The following is a 20,444-nucleotide window of genomic DNA, read 5'->3' as shown; positions in this document are numbered from 1 at the left end:
TTTAAGGTCATGCCACAACATCTCAATAGGATTCAGGTCAGGACTTTGACTAGGCCACTCCAAAGTCTTCATTTTGTTTTTCTTCAGCCATTCAGAGGTGGATTTGCTGGTGTGTTTTGGGTCATTGTCCTGCTGCAGCATCCAAGATCGTTTCAGCTTGAGTTGACGAACAGATGGCCGGACATTCTCCTTCAGGATTTTTTGGTAGACAGTAGAATTCATGGTTCCATCTATCACAGCAAGCCTTCCAGGTCCTGAAGCAGCAAAACAACCCCAGACCATAACACTACCACCACCATATTTTACTGTTGGTATGATGTTCTTTTGCTGAAATGCTGTGTTACTTCTACGCCAGATGTAACGGGACACTCACCTTCCAAAAAGTTCAACTTTTGTCTCGTCGGTCCACAAGGTATTTTCCCCAAAGTCTTGCCAATCATTGAGATGTTTTTTTATCAAAATTGAAACAAGCCTTAATGTTCTTTTTGCTTAAAAGTGGTTTGCGCCTTGGATATCTGCCATGCAGACCGTTTTTGCCCAGTCTCTTTCTTATGGTGGAGTCGTAAACAATGACCTTAATTGAGGCAAGTGAGGCCTGCAGTTCTTTAGATATTGTCCTGGGGTCTTTTGTGGCCTCTCGGGTGAGTTTTCTCTGCGCTCTTAGGGTAATTTTGGTCGGCCAGCCACTACTGGGAAGGTTCATCACTGTTCCATGTTTTTGCCATTTGTGATAATGGCTCTCACTGTGGTTCGCTGGAGTCCCAAAGCTTTAGAAATGGCTTTATAACCTTTACCAGACTGATAGATCTCAATTACAGTACTTTGTTCTCATTTGTTCCTGAATTTCTTTGGATCTTGGCATGATGTCTAGCTTTTGAGGTGCTTTTGGTCTACTTCTCTGTGTCAGATAGCTCCTATTTAAGTGATTTCTTGATTGAAACAGGTGTGGCAGTAATCAGGCCTGGGGGTGACTACAGAAATTGAACTCAGGTGTGATAAACCACAGTTAAGTTATTTTTTAACAAGGGGGGCAATTTCTTTTTCACACAGGGCCATGTACATTTGGAGATTTTTTTTCTCACTAAATAATAAAAACCATCATTTAAAACTGCATTTTGTGTTCAATTATGTTATCTTTGACTAATAGTTAACGGTTTTTGATGAGCAGAAACATTTAAGTGTGACAAACATGCAAAAGAAAAAGAAATCAGGAAGGGGGCAAATAGTTTTTCACACCACTGTATGTCTACTGAAATGAAAAAAAGAACAAAACCGATACTTACCTATGCAGCTCTGGGTCCCATAGAGCCTTCCCGTACCTCTTATGGTTCCCTCGTTCCAGTGCTGTTACCTTTACCAATCTGCTGCTGCGGGAGGCTTCGGAAGTCTTCAGGTGCCCGAGTGCTCCCGAACATGGGTGGCTCTGTACTGCGCATGCATGAGTGCACGAGGGACAATTCTCACGCAGGCACAGTACAGAGCCGCCGCTCTTTAGGAGCACTCAGGCTCCCGAAGACTACCGAAGCCTCCCGCGGTGGCACAGAGCAGTATTCGACTGATCAGTTGAATACTGCTAACACGGATGACAGCCCTGGAACAAGGGGACCGTGAGAGTAATGGGAAGGCTCTATAGGACCCAGAGCCTTCCTTCTCTGACATTCACTTTAAACTGACTGTTTTGTCAAGAAAAATCTTCAAAATGAAATATACAAGCAGGTTTACAGTAGATTTTGCCCCCATCCCCCATGTGTATGATTGGCGAACAGCATGTATGTACTGAGAGAGTGAAGCATCATTGTACATCACCTTTGAGGAATCACCCCAATGTTGAGCTGTTTTAGTAGTAAGTATACTTTTTGTTTTACAGAGTAATAGATAGTGGCATGAAGAACTTCAAGGCTTTCTTTCGATGGCTTTATGTGGGTGAGGAAATGCTAAACTGTAACATGTTACATTATTACCAAAATCTGTGTGTATTGTAAACAATCCATTATACATTTCAGTGAAGTAATCTATTAGTGATTATCTTTTTTTTTTCTTTTGCATTTAATACAACTCTTGGGAAAAGGTTTAGCTGGTTTGAATGTGGTTTAAACCTCCTTTGGGTTTTGGCTGCTGCCTGTGTATTCACTGTGGAAATAAGGTGCATAGTTCCTGGGAACACTATAACTTAAAGCTAAGCTTCCACTTGTGCAAACACGGGCCTATTCCTCGGCCACAAATTCGGATAGAATTTGATCTGAGGCCCTGCAGCATAATTGCACTCGTCACCGTCTGAATAGAGGAATTCGGCTGCGAGACAGGTCACTGCTGTGGCGGCATCGTGTCTCGCAATGCGCATGCTGCGCACAAATGGAAACGGGCCTTAAAGTGTACCTGTAGTCACTCTTTGGGTAGGAAGATTGCATCTAAGAAGCGCTAGTGCCCTCCTCCACTGCTTACCACTATTCTCATGTAACCCTGGCTGTCCCCCAGTGGGCATCACATATAGGGCTTGATTCACTTTACCGTGCTAATTCATAGCACGGCAGCGTTTTTGCGCACGTTTATGTGTTTTCGCGTGCAAGTGCGAATTTTTCACATGGAATCGTGGGTGAAAATTCACGATTGCGCATGAAAATTCACGATTGTGCACGAAAGCCACCATGGCCGTGCTATGAGTTAGCACGGTTTCATGAATCAAGCCCATGAAGGCGTAGCACTGTTCCCCAGCCAAGCCTTCGTGCCTTGCATAGTGTTGTGGGTTTAACACTAGAAGTTTCTTGCAGTTAGGGCTGGTTCTGTGACTGAGAAGGACTGCCTCTGGGCTCATCATTAAAAAACGCTGTCTGGTCAGATGAGTGGACAGCCGCCAGTACAATTGCTTACTGCCATTTACCGTAATTTGCACAAACAGCATTTTGATCCCGATTTTTACCGTTGTCTGTCCGGTGTTTAGCTGATCCTAGGATTGTTTACCACCATGCTTCTGTGTTCTCCTGCGGGATGAAAAACATCCCGCACGCCTAAAATGCTGCCGAAATAAATACTTTTCTGCAAGCTTGCAGCAAAGCATTTGCAACAAGATGCCAGGCTGCCGTGGGCAGCTGGTTCAGATATCCGTCTGAACCAGCCCTAAGACCACAGTGATGATGTCATCAGTATGTTGCCAATCTTTACAGTCTAAAGGTACCCATACACCTAGCGACTTTTGGTGGCTAATCTGTTGGCCGCCATAAACCACAGGCCGATTTCTGATCGATTTGAGCAAATCTTTTGGGAATCGGCCTAGTGATGTCGCCTTGCTGCCCCCCACCCGTCTCCCCCCAGATGTATAAGTACCTCTAAACCCCTACCCCTTCCCCCTGGTGACCCTGCATTAATACTTTACCTGGTGTCTGCCGCTGTGTCCATACTCTTCTTCCAGATTTGCACCCCCTTTGGTTGCCTGCGCATTGCACACAGGGTGTATGTGTGACATCACACTCGCGTCCCTTGTGTAATGTACCAGCAACCACGCGGGGCGCAAATCTGGAATAGAACTGCGGACACAGGACAAGTAAAATATTGATGCAGGGGCATGGGGGGAAGAGACCATGTACATTTGTGGAGACGGTACCAGGGGTTTCCATTGCGTTCATCATTTGCGATTATGGCACGCCATTACCGCCGTGCACCTGACCGAGCATGTCAGCCTGAGATTTTCCAACATATTTGATTGATGTGTGTGGCCAATTTTGGCCCAGAATAGTAATTATTGAATTGGATGGTCAATCGCGTGCCAAATCTACAGATGTATGGCCATCTTAATCATCTAACAACATGTGTTTTTGTCCAGGTTTTATTTGCTTAAACATCAGAGGAAAGAAAGTCAGGAGGATTACTGTGTTGTCTGGCTGGGCTCCCTGAATCGTTCAATCAGTTAGGTCAACTGAAATGAGAGGGCTATGGAGGCTGCCGTATTTATTTCCTTTTAAGCAATACCATTTGCCTGGCTGTTCTGCTGATCTTCTAATACTTTTAGCCATAGACCCTGAACAAGCATGCATCAGATCAGGTGTTTGGCATTATTGTCAGATCTGACAAGATTAGCTGCATGCTTGTTTCTGGTGTTATTCAGAAACTACTGCAGTCAAATAGATCTGCTGGGCTTCCAGGCAATTGATATTGTTTAAAAGGAAATAAATATGGCAGCCTCCACATCCTGATCACTTCAGTCGTCCTTAAATCTAAATTACAAATATTTTAACAAGCACAAACAGTAAAAATACACAATAGTGATTATTGTTGTTTATTATCATTATCACCTTTTATATATAATGCACCATCACATGTATTTATCCAGCGTTACGCCTTATATTTTATGTTTATTATAACCTTCTTTTTGTAATTGTGTGTGTTTGTTTGTTTGTTTTTGCTTAAACTTTCCAGCTTTTTAAAGTAATGTTTATTTTTCTAGCTATGTTACGGATGTCTGAAGATCATGTTCTCCCAGAGCTAAATAAGGTAACCCAAAATGCTTCCTTCCAGTGGCCAGCTGCAGCGGGAACAGTGCAGTATCCGCTCTCATGGACCGTTGTGGCCCCCGTGTGTAGTCCGGAGCAGATGCGTTTCATACATAGGCTTATATGGGAAACGCATCTGTGTGTATCACAATGTGTATTCCTATTGGGATTGTTTTCTTTATATTGCAGATGACTCAGAAAGACATCACTTTTGTGGCAGACTTCTTAATGGAGCACTTTAATGAAGTAAGTATTGACGTTTGAGTGTTTACAGCTGTAACTGATGTATACCTGGCTGATATGTTTTTATAGATATTCATTGCTTTCTAGGCACCAGAATTGTATGACCAGAAAGGGAAATACTTCAACGTGGAAAGGGTTGGTCAGGTAAGGTAGAATTTGTCACAGATTCTTCACGATAGATGAAATGGATTATGAATTTGTGCTTAATGATTTTGTACTTAAAATGTGAGTTTCAGTATTACCTTCTTTAAACACCAGTCAGTGGGAAGGAAAGTATTACATTTACCTAAAGTTTTACTATCTCTGCTTACAAATGGTATACGAAACTCTAACAATAATTGAGCTTGTATACAGGTGTTTACTGAGCTCATTTAAACTGGACCTGAACTCTTGCACAGGACAGAAGGAAACAGAGAAATGCACCCTGTATGTAGAGAGTTTAGCCTGTCTAATTCTCCCTAATCTGTGACCGATCACCACTGTAATTTGATTTCTTCAGCTGTGTCAGCTCAGGAATCTCCACTGCCATGGCAGAGCTGCTAATTTGTAAACTCAGGATGTTAACCTTTATGTCTGCTTTCAAGTAGACAGACAAACTGTAGATTTATTGCTGGATTTGTATCAACTGTAACAAAGAAATGTTTTTCTTTAGAGGTTATTATGCTTTTTATTATCTTTTAGAGCAGAGAGGAAGTTTTGAATTCCGGTCCACTTTAAAGATCTGTATCAGATGATCTTTAAATGCCAACATGCCCTGAATGCATTGCTCCCCTCCTTACCCATCCTGCTGGAAGCTGCAATGTCTTCCCTCTTCCTTCCACCAAACAACTATTTGGATAAGCTCTATCTCTTTGGGACCTCCCGCCGCCACCCCCATCCTTTCCCCCCTGTTATCAGATGAATGTGATTTCACATATCCCCATTTCATAAATCCCGATGTAAAAAATGGATCTCTCTCAATATTTTTTATGCCACTGTAACTATACTTTTAAATAGTTATTGTAATTTTATTTGTTTTTAAGTATTTGAAAGACGAAGATGAGGATCTCCTGTCACCACCCAGCACAGATGGGAATCAGTGGTTTCACCTTATTCATAACAGTGCTGTCCTTAAAGGTATTTCTCGCAACAATACTTTTTTTATAGCATTTCATGAGGCTTTTTGCAGTAATGTGGATGCTCCCTGTATCGTTTACACATGTAGAGGGTTATAGAGGCTGACCTATTGACTTCCTTTTAAACCTTACCTGGCAGTCCTGCTGACTTGTTTGGCTGCGGTAGTGTCTGAATCACACACCTGAAACAAACATGCAGCTAATCCGGTCAGACTTCAGTCAGAAACATCTGATCTGCATGCTTGTTCAGGGTATACTGCTAAAAGCACAGCAGGATTATCCACCAAGCCACATAGTTAGGTGCTTGGGGCCTAAAGGGGGTCAAGGGGCCCAGCTGCCAACTTCTTTGACCGCTCTTCACTTCAGCTTCCCAAAAGAACCACAATGGGGCCCCAAACCTACTGCATTGCCCAGGGCCCCATTACATCTTTATCTGGCTAAAAGATAGAAGTAGATCATCAGCAGGACAGCCAGACAATTTGCATTGTTTAAAAGGAAATAAATATGTCAGCCTCCCTCTCCCTTCAGGTGTGCTAAAAAGGATACCAGAGCCCAACGTTTTCTGATTAAAAAACATGTTATGCAGGTGGGAGGGTGTCGTTGTTCACTTACCGCTCTCTCTGTTCTAAGCTGCGTGGCTCAGTTTCCCCGTTTAAACCCCCCCATTGTGGCTCCCAACCAGAGCGTCCAGTATGGAGACACTGCGCCGCGCATGCACGGTATTTCCTTGACTCTCCCCTGTGAACGCACTCCTCCGTCTTTCCTAGAGCGCCCGCTCGCTCCCGTCCTGCAGGCATCCTGATGTGCGCGCTCCACAGCCCTCTGCAGTAGGGAAGACAAAGGAGCGTGTTAACAGGGGAGAAGAAAGGAAATACTGCGCATGCGCAGCACAGTACTTTCATACTGGGCGCTTTGGTCGGGAGCTGAAACGGGGGAGTGGAGCCACGCAGCTTGGAAAAGAGGGAGCAGTAAGTGAACTATGACACCCTCCCACCAGCACTACATGTTTTTTAATCATAGATCGTTGGGCTCTGGTATCCTTCAAGTTATGAAAATATTCAATAGTTCCGGAAGTGGGAGCAAATGAAAACCACTAGCTGATGCCAGCAGTGGTGTTAATTAATAGGAATGCTGAATAAGATGCAAATAATTTAGAGTTGATGCAGGGTTACGGAAACGTTTGCATCCCCTTGGTCTCCCATCTTAGGAAGGTGCTGTGTTGCTGGTGTTGCATGCCTGGGGAAAAGTCAGGCGTGCCTCACAGTGGTAAATATTTTGAAATCTTCCAGGGGAGTTTAAATAGTTATCTAATTTCTTTCCAAGTGATCATTGTAGCACGGTTAACTACATTATGCTTCAACCTCAATGGTAGATTGGCCGAAGAGGATTGAATTAAGCCTAATAAGGTCCAAGGTTTGGCTAGGGCAATTTCTAAGGCATAGTTAGAGAATTCAGAGGTGGTAGAAATCCAGTTGCCTACATGTTGCAGCATACACACTAGATTATATAGAAGTATATTGGACAGGTTCACACCTCCTGTCCAACCTAATCCTAGACCTCTTACCCCTCCTTAAGGACTTTGAGGTGACTATATTAAAGGGTACCTAAAGGAAGGCTGCTATATTCATTTCCTTTTAAACAATACCAGTTTCCTGGCTGCCCTGCTGATCTATTTGCCTGCAGTAGTGTCTGAATCACACACCTGAAACAAACATGCAGATAATCCAGCCAGACTTTAGTCAGAGCACATGATTTGCATGCTTGTTCAGGGTCTATGACTAAAAGTATTGAAGGCAGAGGATCAGCAGTCCAGCCAGGCAATATCTAAATAAATAGGACAATCTCTATATTCCTCTTGCTTTAGGTTGCTTTTAGGCCTCTTGCACACTGCATGCATTTCAGATTCCGATTCCGCTTTTTAATCTGTGTTTACATCCGATTCCGATTCAGATTTTTAATCTTAACTGCATGCTGCGTTTTTTGATCCGTTTTTCTGTTGAATGTATTCAAGGAAAATCGGAAACGGAATCGGAATCGGAAAACGGATTTGCAGTGTGCAGGGAGCCTTAAAGAGAAACCGTGACCAATAATTGAACTTCATCCCAATCAGTAGCTGATGCCCCCTTTCCCATGAGAAATATTTTCCTTTTCTCAAACGGATCATCAGGGGGCTCTGTATGGCTAATATTGTGGTGAAACCCCTCCCACAGTGTGATGTCAGGCAGGACTATGGTCCTGACAGTTTCCTGTCTGTGAACCTCATTGCATTGTGAGAAATAACAGCTGTTTACAGCTGGGTCCACCTGCCAAAAAAGCAAGCAGCATTTCCTTCCACTGACATCACCTGCCCGAAGTAAAAATGTCACCACGTGGTAAATGTCAGAATGTAAATCAGGGAGAGGAATGATTTTACAATGGGCAAACACTGACTAAATCATTTATACTTAATTATTGTAAAAATGAAGCACTTGCATTATTTTCACTGCAGTTCCTCTAAGTGTTTGTATGTCGGAGTGTTTGTGACAGTTAATATTTTAAAAAGAGATGGTAGCCGAGGTATGATTTTTTTTTTTTTTTTTTTAAACCGTATAAGATAAATATAATACTTCTTGCCTAATTCTTTATAAAACATCTGTTTAAGTATTTTAATATTGTTTGTACCTCTCACCAAGCTTTATTTAGCCATTACTCCAACATGCACGTTGAGCGGCCAGGATGATGAGTAACGGTGGAGTACCCACTAGGGAGAGCGTAACTTTGGATTTGCTCTGATGGCAGTCCAGCTTGCCTGTAGTCCAAGTTGCTTGTAGTGCCAGCATCATACAAGCTCTTTGGTTCTAACTGATGGAATCACACTAGCCTATATTTAAAGATGAAAAGGGATGATGCAGCAGGGTGACATGTTTGTTATGTCCATGGCAGCAGAAAATTCAAGTTATTTGAGTTTTCTATTGCCTCTGAATAAAGGGCACCGGAAGCGTGAGAGAAATGGAGGCTGCGATATTTATTTCATAAACTATACCAGTTGCCTGGCATGTGAATATTTCATGCATCAGTAGTGTCTGAGTCGTATCTGATCTGCATGCTTGTTTCGGGGCTATGGCTATTAGCATAACGCTGGGTACACACGATGCATTTTTTCGGTCGATTTCCCATCTGCTCGATTCTCTTATCTATTCTTATCTATTTCCATTCACTTCTGTGAGAAATCGAGTGGTTAATCGATCGCAAATAAGATCGAACATGTTGGAAATGATCGAACCATCTATCTGCTGGAAAACCGTATGGTGTATTCCCAGCATTAGAGGCAGAGGATCAGTGAGATAATCCAGTTTGTTATTGGGCTATTTAGAAATGTGACTGAAATGTAACATACTGGACTGGCAATGTAATACTGTTTTCCTTCTTTATAGAAAGTCCATTCCTGTTCCCTTCTTATCCTGAAAAGTCTCTTCACTTTGTCAAGCGGCAGATGGAGGCTGTTATTGACAACTGTCTGGCAAATCCAGCTGTAAGTCTTTCGTTTCATGTATGAAAGCAGTGTATGGGCTGATGCAGGAGCTTTTGGAAGGAGCACAGAAGTTTGCTGTTATGTCCCTGTTAGGGTAGAATATTAGTCAATCACTCCACTGGTGACACAGGCAGGAATAAACCTCATTAAATTATATATTCTACCATACTGCTGAAAAAAAGTACTTTTATTAAAAGGTACCTGTGAGAATTCGCAATCTGTATTATATCTGCCCGCCTCTGGGATAGAAGATGTATATTGGGGAGTCCCGTCAGGATTAGAGGCCCATCACTCCTCCACATGAATCCAACACGAACAAAACTTTCCCGATAAAACTCGACCCTCCAAAGTGCATAGTAGTGTTTTTATTGCGTTTCCATAGCAGTAGTACAGCAGCAAGACAACAGCATGACGTTTCGGGCAAAGGCCCTTTGCCCGAAACGTCATGCTGTTGTCTTGCTGCTTGCTGTACTACTGCTATGGAAATGCAATAAAAACACTACTATGCACTTTGGAGGGTCGAGTTCTATCGGGAAAGTTTTGTACCTGTGAGAATTCCCCTATTTTCCTCAACCCCACTGTTCGAGCTCTGGGACCTTCTGATCATACTTGAAAAGAGCTTTTCAAATATGTTTGCATGGCTGTGACTGTGCTCCCATATACTGTATATATGAGCATGGCTGCACTGCGCAGGTGCAAGTACCGCCTGTGTAGTAGCACAGAGCCACTCGTGCATGGCTTTTTCCTCTGCGCACAAGCGGTTTTGTGCTACTGCGCAGATGCGGGCTATACTTGCGCCTGCAGATTTCTGTCTCATACGTACATGGGCGGGAGCACCACCGCAAAGAAGAGGGTCCCAGTGTGCATTGGTGGGGTGCATTTGAGTAGCCTCTGGATAATTTAGAGGCTTCCCACTACTGTACTGAGGTGAGTATCTAACTTGAATTGTTTAGTAGCCACATATCTAAAAATACCGTCTAACTATAGATCAGAGTACTTAACCATTTCAGCCCGCGGGGATTTTTCACCTTATGCATCAGAGCAATTTTCACCTCCCATTCATTCGCTAATAACTTTATTACTACTTATCACAATTTATTGATCCATATCTTGTTTTTTCCGCCACTAATTAGGCTTTCTTTGGGTGGTACATTCTTGCTAAGAATTATTGTTTTATGAATGCATTTTAACAGAATTAATAAGAAAAAAAATGGAAAAAATTCATTATTTCTCAGTTTTCGGCCATTATAGCTTTAAAATAATCCATGCTACCATCATTAAAACCTATGTATTTTATTTGTCCGTTTGTCTCGGTTATTATACCATTTAAATTTTGTCCTATTTGGCCACAAGATGGCCACCTTCATTTTTTTTCCTCTCCTTGTGCTTCTCGCTAAGCTGAAGTACAAGGGGGATGCGTAAATGTTGCCGCGCAGAAAAACTGAAGCCTCTTGTAAGAGCGATTCGGTTTTTCTGCGAGGGACACGGATCAGTGATCGGGAACCATGTTCCCATTCACTGATCCCAGGGCTACCGGGGGACACCACGGGGGCGCCATCGCGCGCGGGAGCCCCACCGCAACAGAGCAGCCATCCGGACGTGAGCTTCACGTCCGGGCAGCAGAAATGGTAGAACAACTATTAGCCATACTATGCCAGGGGAAAAAAACACATATTTAAGCAGTTACTTGCTCTACTTGCATAACACATGTATTGCCCTGTACACCTATTGATTTCAGGGTATTTTATATGTGAAATGGACAGAATTCTGTCCATGGCAGGGGAATTTTAAGCCTGACAGTTAAGGTCCGTACACACGCCGGACTGGAGGCAACGACGGGTCTGTTGTCACCTCCCGCTGGGTGGGCGTTCCAGCGACAGTCCGGCGTGTGTACAGTCTGTCGGCGGACTGATACGGCTGTTTCTGAGCGATCCGCCGGGCGGATCGCTCAGAAACAGCCGTATCAGTCTGCAGACAGACTGTACACACGCCGGACTGTCGCTGGAACGCCCACCCAGCGGGAGGTGACAACAGACCCGTCGTTGCCTCCAGTCCGGCGTGTGTACGGACCTTTACTCTTTAAAAGATGCACAAGGTAACATGTGACATGATGAGATAGGCAAATGAATGTCCAGTGCCAAGCACACAAATTACTATGCTGTGTTCCTCTTTCTACCGGGAGAGTTAAACATCAGGAATGCAAGTGAAAGTTTCTGTCCAGTCTTGACCTGGTTTGGACCTGGCCGGACTATAGCAGGACCCTCACTGATGAGGCATTACAATCAAAAACACTTTCCTTCTCTCAGAAGCCATTTTCTGGTAGGAAAGAGATAGGAAGGGTCAATATTTCATAGATTTTAGCTCTGGCATACTTCAATGAATGTGTCATTGAGCAGAGACTATGAAACACAGGCTAGACTAAACTACCTACAAGTGCCTGATCCACTCTGCAAAGGTGGTAACCCGGAACAGAGAGACCCTCTGAAGTATCAGCTGGTCGCAGCATCTTTCGATGGCCAGATTCCCAGGCTACTCCACACCAGCTCTCACTTTTTTTTAGGTAAAAATTGGAGGGTCCGTCTATACTCTGGTCAGCTTATACTCTAGTATAGATTGTACAAGTGCAAAAAATCCTTATGACATATTTCTTTTCTAACACAAGCCATTTTGTAACTGAATGCAATTAAACGACAACCATAGTAAGAACAATATGGACGCTGATGTATTTATCTACTTTACAACAATACCTGTTGTCTGACAGCTTTGCTGATTTCTGGCTGCAGTAGTGTCTGAATCACACTAGAAACAAGGATGCAGCTAATCTGGTCAGATCTGACAATGTCAGGAACGCCTAATCTTCTGCATGCTTGTTCAGGGTCTAGGGCTAACTGTATTAGAGGCAGAGGATCTGCCAGGCTGCCCTGGTATTGTTTAAAAGGTAATAAATATGGCATCCTCCATAGCCTTCTCACTTCAGTTGTCCTTTAAATATTTATCTTTTACAGTCAGTCTCCCAACAGTCAGCTCAGTCGTGCTGTACTCGCTTGCCCGGGCGTGTGCTCGCACCCCATTGCACTCCTGACGCCTGGAGCATCCTGCGCAGACGCAGAACTCTTCCAGCGACGGGAGCATGATGGGAGAATGCGTGGCCTGGTTGGGAATGCGCAGTACATCACAACTGAGCTGACTGGAGGGAGATAAATATTTAATGGCATTCAGTTACAAAATGGATTGTGTAGAAAAGAAGTATGTGGAACTGGCGGCAACTTGAAGAAGAGACGGGGTCGGCCAGTGGAAGATAAGAGCGAGCTGGAAGGACGGCAAGGGAGTTCACATCGTACAGGAAGCCCCAGGTAAGTATAAATGCTTTATTTAATTCCATCTCAGGTATTCTTTAATATGCATTGAAAATCCCAATCATTAACTAGGGTTTTAAAGAGACACTGAAGCGAAAAAAAAATATGATATAGTGAATTGGTTGTGTACTATGAATAATTACTAGAAGATTAGCAGCAAAGAAAATATTCTCATAATTTTATTTTCAGGTATAAAGTGTTTTTTCTAACATTGCATCATTCTATAATATGTGCACATTACACAACATTCAGCATTCAAAATGAGTCTTTCAGAGCAGTCTGTGAAGTAATGACCTCTCCTCTAGCAGAGGAAAAGTAAATAGTCCAGGAACAGTTGAGATAATAAAAGTCAGATAACAGCCCTCTCCATGACTATTTTAGTCGGAGAGCTTAATGGCTTGTTTGCATAGAGATAACAACTGGAGTTTCTCAACTCTTCCTGTACTGGAAACGATTACACTGATGTATCTGATCTTAATGTTTTATTTCTTATCTGTACTACACATACAAATCATAATATCATCATTTTTTTTTCTCTTCAGTGTCTCTTTAATCTTTTCTGTTAATTTACATACTGTGTTCACTTATACCACAAGCCTTAGAGCAAAGTGCAGTAACTCACGGCTGCCTTTTAGAATGAACTTTCTACACACCATACTAGCAGGGGCGCCTCTAGCCTTCTTGTCACTCCAGGCAAGAAATCCTGTGGCACCCCCCCCCCCCCCCCCCCCATAAAAAAATAAAACAAAAATCATATACATTATAGAACACTTCACACATGATATAAGCCATCAGAGAGGGATAACTATGAAATGGGGCCCTAGGCAAGATAACACTTTGCCCTCCACTGATGGTCACCTGGCTTATTTAGTTAGATTTGGTGGGGGCTAGCAACCACCAGGCCCCTAAACTCTCTCTAGACCCTAGGCAGCTGCCTAAGTTTGCCTTGTGGATGATCAGAATTGTATGCCATACAGCACATGCTGCCAGTATGCACCTCAAATAAATACAGCATCCACACTACAAGTTCCAATGGCAGTCACATTGCAAGATTGGATTATCAAGCAAGACATTCTTACTTTCAAAATAATTTTTCACAAACATTATGAGATATGCAAATATGTTACCACCTGTTAGGGTAGGACTAGAGTGGGTATATCATGACATTGAAGGGCTGATATGGTAAGGTGGTTTAAGGCCCAGTGCACACCGAGCGGTTTTAGCAGCGATCCGCCAACCGCATCTGTCTGTGAAAACGCTTGGCTAATGTATTTCCATGGGATGGTGCATACCAGCGGTTTGAGGTTTTTAGCAAACCGCAAACGTGCCTCCTGCTGCACATTTGCGGTTTGCAGAAGCGATTCTGCCTCAATGTAAAGTATAGGAAAAATGCAAACCGCTCTGAAAAACGCTAGATCAGAGCAGTTTTCCAGGCGTTTTTGTTACAGAAGCTGTTCAGTAACAGCTTTTACTGTAACAATATTTGTAATCTGCTTCACAAAAACGCTCGGCATGTTAGGAAAATGTCTCTAAACATGCCTAGAATCGCTCTGAAATCTGCTCCAAAACCGCTAGCGTTTTGAGGATCTGCTAGCGGTTTTGGTGTGCACTGGGCCTAATAGTTTGATTCATAATCCATTCTGGAGATAAGCACTGTGTGTTTGTAGTGTAAGTGATACAAGAGAAGAGAAGTAGAATGGAGGGAGGAAGGGTAGTAGAGGGTCAGAATTGATGACATGGATGAGCAGATAGCTATGAGTAGAATAGAGGCTCAGTGGGTAGCACTACTGCATTTTAGTGCTGAGTCCTAGGCTTGAACATTGGCCAGGGCAAAATCTGCATGGAGTTTCTGGCTTCAGACACTTCAGACATTTCCTGCATCCTAAAAAACATACTAAGTCAACTGGTTTGCCCCAAAACAATCCTATATTGAAAATATTAGACTATAACTGTGGTAGGGATTAGACTGTGAGCTCCTCTGAGGACAGTCAGTGACATGACTATGTACTCTGTAAAGTGCCTCAGGAGATGTCAGTGCTATATAAATAAACAATAATAATATGGTAGGACATTATACTATGACTATGGTAGGGTTAGATTGTGAGCTCCTCTGAGGACAGTCAGTGACATGACTATGTACTCTGTAAAGTGCTTCAGGAGATGTCAGTGCTATATAAATAAATAATAATAATATGGTAGGACATTAGACTATGACTATGGTAGGGTTAGATTGTGAGCTCCTCTGAGGACAGTCAGTGACATCACTATGTACTCTCTACAGTGCTGCAGAAGATGTCAGTGCTATATAAATACATAATAATAATATGGTAGGACATTAGACTATGACTATGGTAGGATTAGATTGTGAGCTCCTCTGGGGACAGTCAGTGACATGACTATGTACTCTGTAAAGTACTGCAGAAGATGTCAGTGCTATATAAAGTACTGCAGAAGATGTCAGTGCTATATAAATACATGATAATAATATGGTCGGACATTACAGTTTGACTATGGTAGGGATGAAATTGTAAGCTCCAGTGAGCAGTCAGTGACATGACTATGTACTCTGTAAAGTGCTGAAGATGTCAGTGCTACATAAATACACAATAATAGTTCCAAATGTTACTGGCTCCCCTGAAGAGTGCTCAGACTAGTGTACATAGTTGTGCACATTGTTCCCCAAGTAGCAGTTGTTTGGTCAGAGAGACAGTGGGAGAGGGAGCATGAGCAGAGGGTGAGGGCAAGCAAAGTTAAGCTCCACACTCACCACAGTGACTGCAACAACACAGGAAGATGGATCCAGCGAGGTGTCCCTCATGACAAGCGTCCAGCGATTCATCTTCCTGCCAGCGGGTATGTGAGATGTCACGTGACATTACAGGACGGGCGCGAACGAGAAGTCAAGCGACCGCAGTACTTTACTTGATCCTCAGTGACGGTCACTTTTCACCACACAACGCTAAGCGATGTCACGACATCGTGTAAATGACTACTTGTCGCTCAAAAAAAAAAATTGATGAACATCGGGAAAATCGTTGGAAAAATCGTGAGGTGGTACATAGCATTAGAGAGAGGGCAAACAGACAGCATTAATGGAAATACATTATTATACCATCTTCAATTATAAGTAGTGATGGATGTAATTACACACATTGCTTACATGTCCATTATCATTGTTTGAGCTTTAGATGCTGCCCTCCTATTCACTCACACACAATGAAAGACAAAACCTGCAACCCCCACTGTGTCCATTACACACTTCAAACACTGTCCTGTTGAATTCAGGGAGAAGTGCAGGCTGTGTAGGGGAGAGGATCAGATGATCCTACCGCTCCATAGCTAGTCATGGCGATCCTCCTGACATCTAGACATGCAGACATTCTAGCAGAGCACACAGCTGTCTGCAGAGTTTACTGTTTGTTTGTTTGTTTGTTTGTTTGTTTGTTTGTCTCACTCCCTCTGCAGACTCAGTAACATTTGGGGGTAGGGCGCTGTCGCTGTCTCCTCTGTGGAGGAGCAGAGAACAGCTATAAGCCAGAGACACCTTCTTAGGGAGTATCTATAATTCTGAACTCTGAATGATTCTTTAGTGACTTAGCAGAAGGCTATTTGTGAAAAGAGCAGAGTAACCAAGCAGCTCAGGGTGACCCAAGCTACTAGGAATGTATAGGGGGATAAAAGGAACCAAATGCCCTCCTACTAAAAAAGCAAAGCTTGGTGTAATTTGCCTTCTTAAAACAGAAGGAAATCTTTTTCTCTCCAGTCCCTTACAACGGTCTTTCAGGACAGGAATTTTTATTTCCCCTTGGACTGACAGTAATTTATTGCGCCTTCCCCATCAAAGCCGCTCCAAGCCGCTGCCTGGGTGGTCAGTAGGTAAAGGCGCCCCTGCATACTAGGATTAGATGATTGTGAAGGATGGGTATAGGTACCACACAACAAGGAATGCTTAGCTCTTTGTACTATTTGACTGAACATGAGGGTGTTTCTAGGAAATATGTTATAATAAAGCATTCATTTGTTTGGTGTTTTGCAGGATGTAATAGGGAAATCCGTTCAACAAAAGCTTTGCATTCCTCTTTATCACACATCCAAAAGGTAAGCACGAGCCAGCACAGCTCTGTGGTAGTTTGTACAATAATCCTTTTCAAGCTAGGTACCCATTATAGCATAAGTGGTAGATCCAGTTTCTTTCTGATGGTGATCATTCTCCTGTTATACAAATCGCATCATTATATATTCTATAAAGAAAAATAAATACATACATATATATATATATATATATATATACAGCAGAGATGAAATGTTTTATACTACTTCACGGGGATTGAATAGGCTGGGGAAGAGGAGATAAGGGGTAGGTGATAGGAGGGAACACTACAGCAAGCCGGCTTTATCCTGTCTGAGTATAAGATAAAATTACTTTTTAGGTCCCTTTTACACTAGCAGGTTAAACCTACGTTGCATTACCCTATTTTCCCACAAGAGACCGCAAATTCAATGAAAGTCTAAGCAGACTTTCACACATTTTGCGGTCCCTAGCCGTGTGCTGGAAGTATCCAAGGCGACGCAGGGGCAACACAAGCACCATACTTAACACTTAACACATGGTGCTTGGGGTGATGGAAGTCTATAGGCGACACACGTAGTGTAAACGACAGAGCACGGTTCAACGTGCAAGCGTGGGCTGATGAGAATCTCAGTGATGTACTTGAAAGTGCATACAGGAAGTAGGTCACCGGGGTGGGTTGCGCTATGCATATGAACCTGTTGGCACACTCTGCTACAGGGTCATATGTTTGTCATTTTTTGCTTTGCAGTGGTATGTGACAGTGTGTTGGTATGTTGCAGTGTCATATCCCCACCGCAACTGAAAAAAATTGTGGTAAAACCGGCCTGTAAAGGCGAGATTTTTTTCTGGAAAGCAACACTTTAAAATGCATATAAAATAATTTTAGCAAAAAGTACCGCCCAAAGAAAGCCTAATTTGTGCCGAAAAAATAAATATGGATCATTTTGGTGTGATAAGTAGCTATAAAACTATTGGCAAATGAATAGGCAGAGTGTAATGTGTTAAAATTACTCTGCTTTTAATGGGAAATAACCTGTGGTGGGTAATTGGTTAATTTCATTCCGAATTCTAAAATTCTTTTATTTTTTCACAGTGAAGAATCATGTCCTCGGTTGATTTCCCTGCCTTTCCTGTAAGACTTAAGCATTCAATGTTGTAATGTGTAACTATCACGATTTCTGGAAATGTACAGTACACTGTTGCACTTCCAAATTGTCTTGTTTTCCAGATGGAATGATAAATCGCAGCATTTTCATTATATGATGTTTCGCATGCTGGAGAGGTCGGAGACCAAGCTGTTTATTTTCAGACAACCAACAGATGTAACAAGGTATGGCTGGAAATTGCTTCCTGATTGTGAGAAACTTTTTTTCTTCTGAACAGTGTTTAACCACTTGAGGACCACAGTGGTAAACCCCCCTGAAGACCAGGCAGTTTTTTTCATAATTGGCCACTGCAGCTTTAAGGCCAAACTACAGGGCCGCACAACACAGCACACAAGTGATTCCCCCCCCCCCCCTTTCTCCCCACCAACAGAGCTCTCTGTTGGTGGGGTCTGATCGCCCCCCTTGTGTTTATTTTTTTAAATAAATATTTATGTTCATATTTTTTTACTGTTTCTGTGAGGGATTTTTCCCCCCACTCCCCCCCCCCCCCCCCAGTCGGCCAATCACGTGATCGGCTGTCATAGGCTTCTGCCTATGAGAGCCGATCGCTCTCTTGTCCCCCAGGAGGACAGCCATGTCACACGGCTGTCCCCAGTACATTGCTGCTGATTGCAGCGATGTACTACATGTAAAGACTGCATTTGCCGCCTGGAGATGGAGGGCGGGGCGGAGCAGCCTGCGCGCGATCTCCTGCAAACTGCAGCTCCAGGACTTGACGCCAAGTGGCGTGGAGTGGTCTAAGAGTAGTTAAAGCTAATGTGAAGTGAATATTAAAAAAAGCAAACAAAAAGCAGATACTTACCTATGGAGATGGACGTCTCGCTCCGTACTGCGTGTGTTCACTCTGGCATGCGCAGTACGAAGTTGCCCGTCTTCGGGAGCACTTCCCGTGCCTGAAGATTTAAACAGGGGTGACAGCGCTAGAACAAGGGAACCGTAAAGAGGAGCGGGAAGGCTATATAAGAACTGATGTAAATTAGGTTTATGTAGCTAACCGAGCCTCACACAATGCTCCCATTATGCAAAATTCATGTTGAGAAAACCTGGACTAATTACAAGCCCCGGTGGGGAGGCTCAAAGTTGCTTTGCTGAGGCTCCCTGAATAGTACAAATAGTGCAGAAGAGTTGGCAAGATGAAGTGCCGTGTGCTCCAAATAGGGAGTGGTGTGTGGTCCCGGCAGTGGGTGGCAAGAAAGGTGGGTGTGTTTTTTTTTTTGGGGGGGGGGGGGTTTACAATAAATAGGTAGGGAATCAAAAATGATGACTCCTACATAGTTATAAAAGGGGCATCTGAGATCTCCTTAGTAACGGAGGCTCCCAGATGCCCAAAGAAGGCTCTGAGTAGGTGAAAGGTTGTGTGAATGGAAGCATCGCTTCTCTGCGCGTCTTAAAATAATTGCATAAGAGTAAAAGAACTTGCCACACGAGTAAATTCCCCAAGCAAATTATTTACCGCCCCGCCAGGTGATACTTTGAATTGAATCAGGCAACAGTCCCATCACCTAACTTAGGAACTCACTGGCGCTTATTGCTGACGAGTTCAGGAATTGCATACGGCACCAGTGTTGTAGCAAATATAGTGAATGAGCTAAGTGAAGCTTGCTTGCCTTGTATTGACTGCTTGATATGTGTGTAATACAACATGATTTTCTCAGAATAACCTGTAGACTACCTTTTTGACATAATGCAAATGTTATCATAGTCTTGTACATTAACTTTTTTTTGTTTCCTTTTTTTCATTTCAGAGCAAAAATTGATTTTCGAGCCATCAAGTTTGGAAGCTCATTGAACAGCAGCAAAGCTGAACATTCAGAATTGTAAGTCTAAGCTGAAATCTTTTGATACGACCAATGAAGTATGAGCTCGAAAATGTAAATACAAGTACATTACAGTATTGTGTGATTTGGGGATCAAACGCATTATATATTCCCAGCGCTCAACCAATCTAACAACACAATCAGATGCTTATTTTTATTACAACATATTGAAGGGACTGACAGTACTGGTGGAACTGACTGGTAGTGCCTGGTTGAGGTAACAGAGCTATGGTATTGTAGTTTGGGAGTATGTCTTTTTTTATATGTCAGGGAGGAAGACTGAAAAAGGACTATACTGGAAATATAAAGCAGAGTCTTGCAATATCTTGTAGTACAAAAATATCAAAAATCTTTATTGACACCAATACAAAAATTCTTTAAAGAGTGAGGTCTCCGCAGGATGCTCCTCATTTACATGAATAATTATCCAAAACAGGAATTTGAGCAATGAATAGTAGTAAAGGCTTAATGTATTCAACAAAGTGCTGAGTGCTGTTCAACAAGAGTTTTAGTAACCCTAGCATTCGCGTCAGTGTTGTGACTCCTCCCTCTGCGGACAGAAAGAGACGGAGGTGCCACACACATTCTCCTCACAAGTGTGCCCAGCAAGGAGGTGGTCGGACAGCATCCATGCTGTCCCAGAAGAGGCCCTGGGTTGGTGTCAGAGGCCACTGTGGCAC

General features: G+C 43.0%; 1 protein-coding gene across 2 annotated transcripts in view; it reads left to right on the top strand.

Annotated features, from left to right (window-relative positions):
• The window catches only part of ANAPC4 (anaphase promoting complex subunit 4), a 103,601-nt gene that overhangs the window by 66,443 nt on the left and 16,714 nt on the right, over positions 1–20,444 (top strand). For both annotated transcript variants that reach the window (XM_068240857.1, XM_068240856.1), the window contains exons 17-26: positions 1,868–1,923; positions 4,439–4,485; positions 4,674–4,730; positions 4,815–4,871; positions 5,750–5,843; positions 9,256–9,353; positions 16,746–16,807; positions 17,875–17,913; positions 18,010–18,111; positions 19,693–19,764. In XM_068240857.1, coding sequence (XP_068096958.1) covers positions 1,868–1,923; positions 4,439–4,485; positions 4,674–4,730; positions 4,815–4,871; positions 5,750–5,843; positions 9,256–9,353; positions 16,746–16,807; positions 17,875–17,913; positions 18,010–18,111; positions 19,693–19,764 — 684 coding nt within the window. The remainder of the gene's footprint in view (positions 1–1,867; positions 1,924–4,438; positions 4,486–4,673; positions 4,731–4,814; positions 4,872–5,749; positions 5,844–9,255; positions 9,354–16,745; positions 16,808–17,874; positions 17,914–18,009; positions 18,112–19,692; positions 19,765–20,444) is intronic.

This window comes from Hyperolius riggenbachi, chromosome 6, assembly GCF_040937935.1.
Source record: "Hyperolius riggenbachi isolate aHypRig1 chromosome 6, aHypRig1.pri, whole genome shotgun sequence".
NCBI lineage: Eukaryota > Metazoa > Chordata > Amphibia > Anura > Hyperoliidae > Hyperolius > Hyperolius riggenbachi.
This window is presented reverse-complemented; position numbering and strand designations above follow the sequence as displayed.